The sequence below is a fragment of the Pleurodeles waltl genome, chromosome 6 (genome assembly GCF_031143425.1).
Source record: "Pleurodeles waltl isolate 20211129_DDA chromosome 6, aPleWal1.hap1.20221129, whole genome shotgun sequence".
NCBI lineage: Eukaryota > Metazoa > Chordata > Amphibia > Caudata > Salamandridae > Pleurodeles > Pleurodeles waltl.
In genome coordinates this window covers 1,222,856,150-1,222,868,816 of record NC_090445.1, presented here as the reverse complement: position 1 = coordinate 1,222,868,816, position 12,667 = coordinate 1,222,856,150, and the positions used below count along the sequence as shown (strand labels likewise).

The 12,667-nt window shown below is 43.0% G+C and overlaps 1 protein-coding gene across 2 annotated transcripts in view; it reads right to left on the bottom strand.

Annotated features, from left to right (window-relative positions):
- The window catches only part of ZSWIM8 (zinc finger SWIM-type containing 8), a 2,332,791-nt gene that overhangs the window by 250,627 nt on the left and 2,069,497 nt on the right, over positions 1–12,667 (bottom strand). For both annotated transcript variants that reach the window (XM_069240531.1, XM_069240532.1), the window contains exon 24: positions 6,561–6,680. In XM_069240531.1, the coding sequence (XP_069096632.1) occupies positions 6,561–6,680 (120 nt within the window). The remainder of the gene's footprint in view (positions 1–6,560; positions 6,681–12,667) is intronic.

Here is a 12,667-nt window from a genome sequence, read left to right as displayed (position 1 = left end):
TTTGCATTTGTGGTTATCTCGCTCTTTTGTTCTTACCACACTGATTTTCTAGGGTGTCTATTTGGCTGTCCTCACTGTGCGGTGTTTACTGTATGGCTGCCGTCTTCTCAGACTGTCCCATGCTCTGCAGCTGCATTTCTCAGAGGTTTTCTGTGCATGACTCTGTCTTTCCCCTTTTGAGGTGTTTATCAGTAGAAACCGCTAAGGGTGCCTTGCTGTTCTTTTGCCTATGCATCTCTCTCTTTGTTGCTGGTTCTCTTTCATAATCTTTCTCTTTGACTGTCTGTTGCCGGCTTAAATGCATCTACCCTAATATGCCTTAATTGGGCATTTGTTTTAAGGAATCGAGAAAATATTTGTACACTGAAGTGCAAGTGGGCAATGTGGCTCATTGTTCAATACGGTCACGTTCTACTCTTCCCTTACTGCCTTTGTCAGCTGGAGCTGAAGTGTGACCTCGATTCTTGCAGGTCCTGCTCTGGCCGAGGCAGGGGCAACCCTTTCCAGTAACTCAAGGAAAAATGAAAAAAGAAAGAAAAAGGGAAGAAAGAAAGAGTCCTAGAACAGAGCACCGGGTAAGTGAAGGGGCGGGGGCAGCGGTCGCATACACCCCACGGTGAACACAGACGCCGCGTGCCGAATGCGGCGAGGTCTGATGCCTAACCCTGGGCCTCTGACCTCACCGCGGGCAACAACGCAAGTCGCAGCCGAGAAAAAGGGCCGAGGCATGACCCACTGCTTGGAAAATGGACCGCAGCCCGAACAGAGGATGCGCAGGAGCCGGCAGCATGACAAATACAGGAGATGTTTCAGACAAGCACTCATATGAAAATACAATACAAACATTGTGTAAATCTTGAAAAATTTACATCCAACCCAGAAGTTCAGCTTGTGACCTAAATATGTAACGGCCCAACTCTATTTTAAGTGGAACGAAACTCCATTGTCTGTATTTTTGTAGAATCATCAAGATGTCTACCTTTGATGCTGATGTAACCTGTTTTTATCTTTCTAAGACCCTGTGAAAGTGCCAAATCACTCAGATATGGAGATAAACAAGATACCTGAAGTGACATCAGTCTGGAACAAGTGCTTTTATTATCTGAATTGCAAGGTCAAACAAGAGCTATAGCCAAGACAGTGCAGTCTGAATTGTCGTATTTGTACTTTATTTGTTTAAAGTAATGTGTCTTAGACTAGTATATCTTGATGCAGATTGGTTTTATCAAACATTCCTAAAGTGATGTTGGAAATTCCATCTCAGATAAGATAAAGTATAAAAGGACTACCACTTGACCGGAGAGGTCCTTTGCCCCAGATTATCGAGAGTAAGATACTACCAGAGAAGAGCCTCCCTCGCAGAAATGCTGCTGTATTGTGCTTCCTATAGAAAGCTGAGACTGAATCCGGGAGGAGCTGAAGCAACGCATGTTTGTTTTTCACAGGGAACACGGCCATCTTGACTCCTGATAATTCCAGCAGTTCACTGTAAACAGGTATGCAGTCCGCCCATTCTCCCTAAGGAAATCTAGATGCAAGATATACTGCTACATGTTCTCCTAGTGTAGTGCATAGAAGTAGGATTTAGAGTGTTAGGTTTTTAGGTGACATTTTAACCATATTAGAAATGCTTATTCTCATTGTTCGCAACATGCATTTGTGCTGTTCTTATTGTATTCTGTGTGGTTATTTTAGATGTGCTGAGCAACAGGGTTCACCTCTTGAAATAAGTACACCTTTTAGTTAAAGTGTCTTTTGCTTACAGCAGTTTAAGTGTGTGGTATTGAAAATCCTTGTGTCCTTGTCTCCCTGTTTAGGGACTGTTAGTAACCCAAACGCATTGACACCAGTTCAACTATGTATTCAGTGGGGTTCTGACGGGTTTCAAAAACCTGTCTTTCATGTTCAAGCGTTGGCGCATTGAACTAACCACGCTCGTGTCACCCGTGAGTGTGAAAACAAACCTTGTAGAGCTGAGCATCTGATTCAGTTTACACAACACTTGATGGAATCATCCGAGGGCATGGTGTATGCTTATCTGGCTCCTGTAACAGTAATGAACCAATTTAAGACATCAGAACCATGAACAGATCCATTCCCCCCAATCCCTTCGCCCTCTGCTATGACCTTTGGAATAAGATAGAGCAAGATAAAGATGCCTACTTTGAGCCACTCATATCAAAGTATAGCAAAGTCTGCTCTATTAACTCTGAAAAGTGACCAAAATATGTAGATAGTTATGCTCACTGGAAAAGACATGGATGAGATGTGTGGTACTACTATCAGCTGAAGTGCTGCATCAGGTGACACATTTGGAGGTGGAAGAGGCATGAGCTTGAAGCTGGAGGTAAAGGGTGTGAGGGGCATCGATATATAGTAGCAGCAAGGTCTTTTTTAGATTTTAAAAAATGAAAGCAAACAAAATCCATATAAGAAATTGACAGAAACACATTCCTCATACAGCCTTGTAAAATCTGCAATGTACGGGGGATCGACACCAGAAAAAGTTGGCTACAAATCGAGCACAGGAAAATAAAAGGATTAAAAGAGGATCTATTCAGTGGAGACTGCTGCTTGAGGAGGGCTCGTTGATAACTGTTGTGCAGCATTGAATTCAGCACCTCTTCCTGGTCACTTAATTCAAAGAGTTTGAGCAAATTAGGCAAACACTGGAGGACCAAGTGATACAAGAGGAGCAGCAGCTGAAGCATCAAAATAGGGTACAGTGCATGATGGAACCATCACTGCTGCACTCCTTTGAGGTTCATCTGATTTCCTCTCTAGAGCCTATATGCCCTGCATTTGTGAGGCTACTGAAATTACATGTAAATGTTGGAATGACAAGTAATGATGTTCAGAGGCTTTCCAAACTTGTTTCCCCAAAAAATCCTATTTTGCTGCCTCACAGTTGCACACCTCCCCCTAGCGCTTCCCCTTACACTTACATCGAGGTATATGTTTTTCTCTCATTGCCAGCAACAGGATAATTCCAAGCACCCCCTTTTCTATTTCTTTGAGTCTTCTTTGCCATCCTTGGGTTTTTTAACCACTAAACCTCTCTTATGTATCCTTCCCCTACTTTAATTAGTGGATCCCCCATTCAAGATTGTGACCCCTTGCTTGTCATGGCACAGCGTCTACATAGTCCTCCCTTTATTAAAGAGGTTGTGTTCTCAAGGATGATGTGCCTAGGCCCCTCAACACCATCAAAAGTGAGAATGTATGATGTTGAGTTTGATCTGGGATTGGGAGTTGGGAAGTTCATGTTGTTGAGCCTGCTATGTACTCTGTTGTTTGGGAGGCCTCTGGAGGGCTAGGCTGCATGGTGCTGCTCCCTCCCCACTGTTCCTTTCTACTCCACCTTCTTTCAACCTCACTAAGACACCACACTAAATAGGTAAATTAACATTGCTGACCGGGAATATCCATAGCATAGGCACGGCATGGAGGTTGTACTCCGTATATGAACCCGGAGGAAAATATATTCTGGTTGAGGGAATTTAAGACAGAATTGCTGGGTAGCGTACACCTGACGAATATTGGCCAGTCCCAATTTTTGGCTGCCTTATTGGCCCATTTACTACACTGGTCACATTTATCCTGGATTTAAGGGGGGAACTTTAACTGTGTCCTTGATACCACACCAGATTGCTCCCCCCCCCCCGAATTCCTGAATGGTCTGCGCTACAGCCTATGTAACACAATGGGCTCCCCAATGGTCATTAGTTGACAATGAAGAGTGATTCACCCAGGCATTAGAGGCCTCTACACAGGCAGTAGAATGGGATTCAATGAAAACAGTAGTGAGGGAGCATTGCATACATCCTCTCAATGGTGCAGGAGGAGTACTAAGTCAGGTTCTGGACTAATCTGAGAGGGCCCTACAGGGACTAGAAGATAATGCCATCACGGATCCTACAGCTTGAGCCAAACTGCAGGAGGGGCAAGAATGACATGCTCGCCTACTCGAGTCCTTTCAATGTCTAGGCTATAAAATGTACTAAACCAAAACACATGCTGGGCGAGATAAACCAGGCTGTCTACTCGCTTGGCTCCTGCAGAGAATGTTCGCATGCTAGTGACTGCTATATGTACGGGCCCCTCTACTGTGGTCTGCTCACAAGCAGATATCCATATGGCTTTGGGACCAATTATCTAACCCTTTATAGTCCAAGACATGAGCCACAAATGCCAGGGTCAGAGCGGTATCTGTCTAATACCGGGGTAATGTCTGATACACTGGCGATCCCTTTGTGGTCTTTGGCAGCGTTCTGGGTAGACGAGGGCAGGGAGGGAAAAGATGTGAGATTCGCTGGGCCTGGGCACACTGGGCGATAAATTGCAAAAAGGCAACCTAATTCCCTTTGATTTATTGTCCGAGTAGACAGGCCTCACCGCAGGGTAGTTTTTTAAACATAGGCGCCTTGTCCTCAACTAGACTGGGGAGTTGCAACATTGGGGAGTTGCTGTAAGTGAACTCCCCACATGAACACCCACACACCCACTAGCTCAAATACTTTTCTCTCTTAGACAGTGGAAGGAGGCTTATATCCCAGATTACAAGAGCCATTCCAGATAGGGCCACTGACCCCCTCACTGACTTGTGGTAGAAATGGGAGCAGGATTTGGGGCATCCGTTGACTCCCAAAGAGTGGCAAAGGGCACGCATATACCCACAAAAGATCTCTTATAATGCCTGATTTCAATACAGTCAACATACCATCCTCCACAGGGCCTATCTGACATGGTCCAGAGTATATAGTTTACCCTACGGTGTCACCCGCTTGCCCGCATTGTTCAGCTCCCCAGCTAATATTTTACATTTGTTTTGGGACCGCCCCCTGGTAAAGGCTTTTGGGGCGCCATTTGCACAAGACTCCTGTAAGTAAAGGGTTAACAAGACCTGAAAAAAGCAGACAGTTGCGTCTTGGGCCTCCATACGCGGCAGGGAGCAGGGGTGGGGGGAAGAGACTGGGGGGAGTGGCGTTGGCACTCGAGCCATCGCTCTGGCACATTTTGTGACTACACTCGTGATTGCAATACCCTGGAATGCGCTGTCTCTTCCCAGGATTGCACATTGGCAAGCTGCAATGATTAAATGGGCAGAGGTGACTTCTATGGTGCTGCAGCAGGAGTAAATGTGTGGTTTATTGGGCACCCCATAGCGGCAGTATGAGACGAATGGACAAACTCTTGTACACTTCAGACCGACCCGGATGATGATACAAATAAGGCCCCTCGGTATGGCTGGTAATGGCCAAGGATACGGCATGCAAACATTCCCTAGAATTTTACTTTTATAAATGCAGCGTGCTCACCCAGGGTACGACAGAACGCTACCCATTCCAATTTATGCAAACCCATATCAGGGATATAGGCTCATTGTTCTTTCCTGTTGTTGTCTTTCGACTTGTTACAACATCTGGAGTTCAAATTCCGATGTAAGATCCATATACATTATTGGCGGAATACATGATGTACACCTAAAGAACGTGCAGCCAGCCACAGTGTATCTCACATGTTTTGAAATGCTACATCAACTCATTGAAGATGGTCTAAAACAAAAATGAGGTGGAGTTTGATTTCACTTGATCTGAGTATTGATAAATGTGGTATAGTTTTTTTTTTTTTTTAGATGAAGCACAGGCATCAGGTCTCCCTTGGTTAATATGTGTTGTTACTACATACTTCACATTGCCATTAAAAATAAAGCTGAAAAAATACAAAAGCAGTCATAAAGTTCAGTGTGTTAAAATATCTTCTTCACTCCAAGCTTTGTTTTAGAACAATTTTAGCAATAATGTAGAACTATCTACTTACAATTAAAGTGCCTGGCAAATCATACCCCGTGTTGCTAAGACTATCTGCCGACCATTCTCATCTGGGAGCACTAGTATGCATTTCTGAGGCACCGATTTTAAATGATAAACCTTTGTTGTATACAGAAATAGCTGTGAAAAATTACGTGAGTACTTCCCACCAAGCAAAAAAAAACTAGAGCATTGCTAAGTTCTTCTAAAACAAAGCTCTGTGAATAAGTTAATTTGTTAACACACTGTACCTTATGAATGCATTTATTACCACCACTTGGCTTTCAACTTTGATTTTAAGCCCTGAAGAAACGGAGCAGACTGTCCCCGAAGCAAACGTCCGCTATTTTCCTTCAACAGAAAATCAAAACAATGATTTGCGAATCCCTTTTATATTTTTAAGAAGTATATCAAAATAAAATGAAAGGAGAGATATTTTCTACAAACTATATTCTGTTACCAATGTGTAAAATAAAATAGGAGTAATTCATACATTAGTTTTTGCAATATTTGATCAATAATAAGTTGTTGCTCATCTTGTTTTGCTCACTGCTTTAACCCGTGCTTTGCTGCACCATAAGTGAGAAACACAATATGTCCGTTTTGACTGTTGGACTATACATATGTTAACTAAGGTATACTTCACCTACCCTCTTTTGAGGTTCCACTTCAACTGTAAAGGAAACAAAGGGGTTCACAGTAATGCAAGCACACACAAACTAGGCCAAAACAACACAATGTATGCCTTACCTAGTTTGGAAGCTAACCCCAGAAGCCATTTTACATCCTCTGTATAGGGGGGACTCCGAGAGAAATTATTTGGATGGTCGTTGTGGGCTCTCCGACCGAGCATCTCCAAGGCAAGCATCCCTGTCGGTTAGAGTAATCCATTTCAGTGTTAAGTACTCAATATATCATGTTATCTGTACACCACTAGTTTCTCTTTAGAGTAAACACACTGATATTCTGATGAACAGGCTCTTGTAGTACAATACACAAATTTAGTGTGAAATATTTTCATTAATACATTTCTAAAGTGCTACGCATTCCAGACGCTTTTTAATGAACTTTTCGCAAACCCGTGTAATACAGTAAACAACCACAATGAGATGCTAACTATTGATAACTATTACAGTTGGAGGATAGCTAGTTAACATGTTAACCAAATATAGAGAAGAACCCGGTTTGCCTTCCGAGGCACACTATTTCCATCTTCTACATAGATACCTAGTACACACCATCTCCGGCTTCTCAAATGTATTCAGACTATAAGGTGCATATTTCTGCTTCGAAGAGGAGAACTGATGAAAGGGTAAAACTAGAGGTCGAGTACAACTTGCTACAAAAGGGCAGAGAAATGGCCAGTCACTTCTCCGCAAATACGTTCTATGATTCTTTTATCACTGAATTCTGGAATTTCATCAGAAACATTGTGCCTGAGGCAGATTGCGTTAAACACTTTCCCACATTAAGAAAAGTTGCGCTTCTCAAAATGTTCCTTACGATCGCCTTAACCATTTTGTTGCCAAAAGTAAGCCAAAATAATGTGAAACATCATCCATGAAGAAATAAACCACTCGATCATTTAGATAAAAAAGAACCACCCCATTACGTTCTTTCATAATTTATTTTTCACTATCAATGTGTTTATACAGGGAGTGCAGAATTATTAGGCAAATGAGTATTTTGACCACATCATCCTCTTTATGCATGTTGTCTTACTCCAAGCTGTATAGGCTCGAAAGCCTACTACCAATTAAGCATATTAGGTGATGTGCATCTCTGTAATGAGAAGGGGTGTGGTCTAATGACATCAACACCCTATATCAGGTGTGCATAATTATTAGGCAACTTCCTTTCCTTTGGCAAAATGGGTCAAAAGAAGGACTTGACAGGCTCAGAAAAGTCAAAAATAGTGAGATATCTTGCAGAGGGATGCAGCACTCTTAAAATTGCAAAGCTTCTGAAGCGTGATCATCGAACAATCAAGCGTTTCATTCAAAATAGTCAACAGGGTCGCAAGAAGCGTATGGAAAAACCAAGGCGCAAAATAACTGCCCATGAACTGAGAAAAGTCAAGCGTGCAGCTGCCACTTGCCACCAGTTTGGCCATATTTCAGAGCTGCAACATCACTGGAGTGCCCAAAAGCACAAGGTGTGCAATACTCAGAGACATGGCCAAGGTAAGTAAGGCTGAAAGACGACCACCACTGAACAAGACACACAAGCTGAAACGTCAAGACTGGGCCAAGAAATATCTCAAGACTGATTTTTCTAAGGTTTTATGGACTGATGAAATGAGAGTGAGTCTTGATGGGCCAGATGGATGGGCCCGTGGCTGGATTGGTAAAGGGCAGAGAGCTCCAGTCCGACTCAGACGCCAGCAAGGTGGAGGTGGAGTACTGGTTTGGGCTGGTATCATCAAAGATGAGCTTGTGGGGCCTTTTCAGGTTGAGGATGGAGTCAAGCTCAACTCCCAGTCCTACTGCCAGTTCCTGGAAGACACCTTCTTCAAGCAGTGGTACAGGAAGAAGTCTGCATCCTTCAAGAAAAACATGATTTTCATGCAGGACAATGCTCCATCACATGCGTCCAAGTACTCCACAGCGTGGCTGGCAAGAAAGGGTATAAAAGAAGGAAATCTAATGACATGGCCTCCTTGTTCACCTGATCTGAACCCCATTGAGAACCTGTGGTCCATCATCAAATGTGAGATTTACAAGGAGGGAAAACAGTACACCTCTCTGAACAGTGTCTGGGAGGCTGTGGTTGCTGCTGCACGCAATGTTGATGGTGAACAGATCAAAACACTGACAGAATCCATGGATGGCAGGCTTTTGAGTGTCCTTGCAAAGAAAGGTGGCTATATTGGTCACTGATTTGTTTTTGTTTTGTTTTTGAATGTCAGAAATGTATATTTGTGAATGTTGAGATGTTATATTGGTTTCACTGGTAATAATAAATAATTGAAATGGGTATATATTTTTTTTTGTTAAGTTGCCTAATAATTATGCACAGTAATAGTCACCTGCACACACAGATATCCCCCTAACATAGCTAAAACTAAAAACAAACTAAAAACTACTTCCAAAAATATTCAGCTTTGATATTAATGAGTTTTTTGGGTTCATTGAGAACATGGTTGTTGTTCAACAATAAAATTAATCCTCAAAAATACAACTTGCCTAATAATTCTGCACTCCCTGTACTCTGCATCAGACGAAATTCATTTATTTGTTTCTTTTGATGTATACCTTTTTGTAGATCAAGATCAGTGACGTAACAAATCTTAAAGAGGACCCCCTGCAAAGTACCTGTAGGGGCCTCCTTCCCCCTGGAGCAGTAAGGGGCCTGCCGCCTGTGCACAGTGTACTGGCTGTGCTTAGGGAGTCACCTAGAGCTCGGAGGCTCCCCACACCGCGCCCCTGATCAAGATCAAGAAATTGTGACACGCCACAAACATATAAGGTTAATTAAATTTGGGTAAAACTAGTAAGTGTCCCAAAAGGCTAGTCGACCTGTTTACAGAAGAAAACTGAAAAGAAAGCTGCACATGGATCAGTGGATGCCAGATACCGGTGTAAGGGTGATAAGAGCACAAAGAGAATCACGCCAGAGAGAACGCCGAAGCTGTCAAGGGCAGCTCTGCTTTGCGACTTGGAATTTGTCCTCTTAGTTCGAAGGCAACGCCTGATAGTATCTTTTTCACGCCTGCATCCAAAGTAAAATAGTGGAACAGGTGTAGAGCATGATCCCTGCTGTAAGACAGAGTTGTGCACGGCGTTGGAGACTTCGACGGCCAAGTGAATACGAAGGGTCTCACGAGGTCTCCAGACGTAGTGTGTGTAAACGGCCCAGTCTCCAAATGAGTCGGCCACATTGGATTCTCTCAAAACCACCATGTGCTGTAGCTATAACATACAACGTCCCTCCCCAGTTTGGCTGCCATTGGCATTCATTTTCTGTTCCAGGGCACAGGCGATTGTGACAGTACGCAAGGGTTCCATTTTATCTGTGCCTGACAACTTTGCATGCTGGAGGGCGTTTCACGCTTCACTATGCACCTTTCCTGCTTTCACCCCACTCCATCCTTGCCTTCTCCTGTGATTGGACTTGCATATTTCTTAGATTTTGTGCCTCGTATCTGCATTTTACCAGTTCTGCTCTCTTCAACAAAGTTGGCAACATTACAAGAGACGTGAAAACACTTCCTGATCTGAATAGAATTGTGAATTTATTTATGATACATCACCAATTACTGCATCAGTAATCCACAGTTTTTACCTTTCATAGCTTCCCTTCTCTTTTGGCCTGCATCTGACTACCTTAACTTTTCCTTTATTTTGCTCCCATATTTCCCTAGATGCCTGCTACTGTTCTCAGGCGCCCCGGGTGTTTAGAATAACTGGGAGGTGCATGGGGTCTGCAGCAAGCCTATCTGCTCTCTTGGTTCGCTAGTTACCAGACAGTTTGTTAGGTTCTAATACAGGCATGGACAGACTGATGATCACCTATATGTTCTAAGGCAAGTAATTAAGGAAAGCAATACAGAATTAAAATTATTTTGCTTTGAAAGAGCTTTACTGCTTCACCAGGTAAATCAATATCAAAGTTCGTGTCAGCCCCCTTTTGTTGGGCCACAAGGCAGGCAGGGGCTATTGGGCCACAGCAGTGGAGGTGGAGCTCATTTGCCTCTTGAGCCTTGGGACTGGGTTCTACTTTGGTTCCACAAATTGGGTCAAATACAAAACTGTGCTGTGAGTTTAAAAAGAGTGACAAATGAGCTGGAGGGCTTTGGGTGCCACATAGGGGAAAAAACTATAGAAAACGAGAAATTAAAGTGAGAAAAGGAGAGCTTTCAGAAGTTTTCTGAACAAGAGGTGAAAAGTGATTGATTCGAATTCAACTAAAAGGCTAGTCCATGTTCTAGGGACAAGTAGTGAGGAGATACTGCCACCTACAAAGACTACTGAAGCAGAATACATTAAGAAGATTTGCAGAGCAGTAGCGTAAGGTGCATGAAGGCTTGTATTTGGTTAACTTGGATCTAAGGAAATATGGAGGAGAGCCATATACACATTTAGTATCAGACAGCAGGTTTTAAAAATGAAGTGCTTTAGGAATAGTCAAACAGGGAAGCTTGTGTAGTCTAAGTTTGGCCTAAGCATAGCGAGGTACAGATGTGAGTAGCTTGACGGCTTTGTTATGAATTATCTGAAGCCAATTTAGCTGTTTTTTGTGATCCCTATATAAAGAAAATTATGTAATCCAAGAAGGAACTGATATTTGCAGAGATTTTAACTGTTCTGGAGTTTTCATGAAAGAGGAAAAATTGGCCTAACTTTTTCCCAGAGTGAAGGAGCAAGAAAATACAACTGATAAAAATCAGAGAGTACAATTTTAAATCTGTATCCAGCTTAAAACCTTAAGATTTTACAAAGGACTGTCGGTGAAGACGAATGCCAAGAGATGGTGGCTAACTGATTGATTTCTGTAAAAAGGATAATTCCAACTAGAAGAATCTCAGTTTTGTCCAGAATTATCTTCAGCCAGTTTGTGTCCATTCAGTTATTTACAATGAGAAGGCCTTCAGTGAGATTGTTTTTAAGGACCAAATACCCACGAAGAAGTTATGATCTGCAATAAGTAGAGATAATAACTATTTTGTAGGAGGCTGGCCTGGTTTGTAGTGGGTACCGATAAGTCCAACCTCCAGTTCTACAAAAACATTCTGATGAATAGTTCTAAATGCAGGTTGCCCACCTTGTAAATACCCCAGGGGCACCAGACTGGATCATGAGATTTTTTCAGCACTTCCCTTGTGTGCCAGTAGGTGGAGTTGTGCAGCTCCATACAAGTCCATCTCGGCCTGTCCCTAAAGCGACATCGGGCCACGATATGTAAGACGTTGGCCTGGTTTGTAGTGGGTACCTAAAGTACTTACACCTTATACCAGGTTGAGTTATCCCTTATTAGTGAAATGTAGGCAGTGTCTAGAAGCCAGGCTGTCTAGAGGTAGCTGTAGGCAGAGCAGCCAAGGCTGAACTAGGAGACATGCAAAACTCTTGCAATACCACTGTAGTCACACAGTACTCACACACAAGAAATACAATACTCAGTGTCACCAAAAATAAAGGTACTTTATTTTAGTGACCCAAGGCCAAAAATATCTTGGAGGCTATACTTCGTTAGGAGGTAAGTATTATACACAAAATATACACTAATAACCAAAATCAGGTAAGTACACAGTCATAAAATAGTGCAAACAGTGAAAATAACTATAGGCTACAATGGGCCTAGGAGCAACACAAACCATACACTAAAATAGTGGAATGCAAATGTCGGTTTCCCACCTAGGCAAGAGTAGTGTGTAGTGGGGGACTGGCAGTGTAAGAAAACACCAAAAGTAAGTAAAGTACCCCATCCCAGAGCCCAGGAAAGCGGGAGTAAAATACGGCAAGTTTCCTCAGAACACACTATAAGTCGTTATAAAGAATAATGCAAAAACCAAGCAAGACTGCAAGACACCAATGGTGGATTCCTGGACCTGAAGACCTGCGGAGAGAGGAGACCAGGTCCAAGAACAGCTGAAGAGTCTAGGAGTAGCAGGAGCTCCTGCAAACCCGGATGAAGGTGCAAAAGTGGATTCTCCGGTTGGAAGAAAAAGTCAAAAATGCACCAAAGAAGACAGCTGCGGGTTCCTGCTTGGTGCAAGAGATGTCCCACGTCAAGTAGATGGATGCAGGCTGGTTTTCGTCGTTGGATTCCACCAACAAGCCTTGGCTCACGCAAAAGACGCATTTGGCGAGAAAAGGTGCTACCTGGGCCCACGAGGGACCTGGGGGTCTCAACTCGGG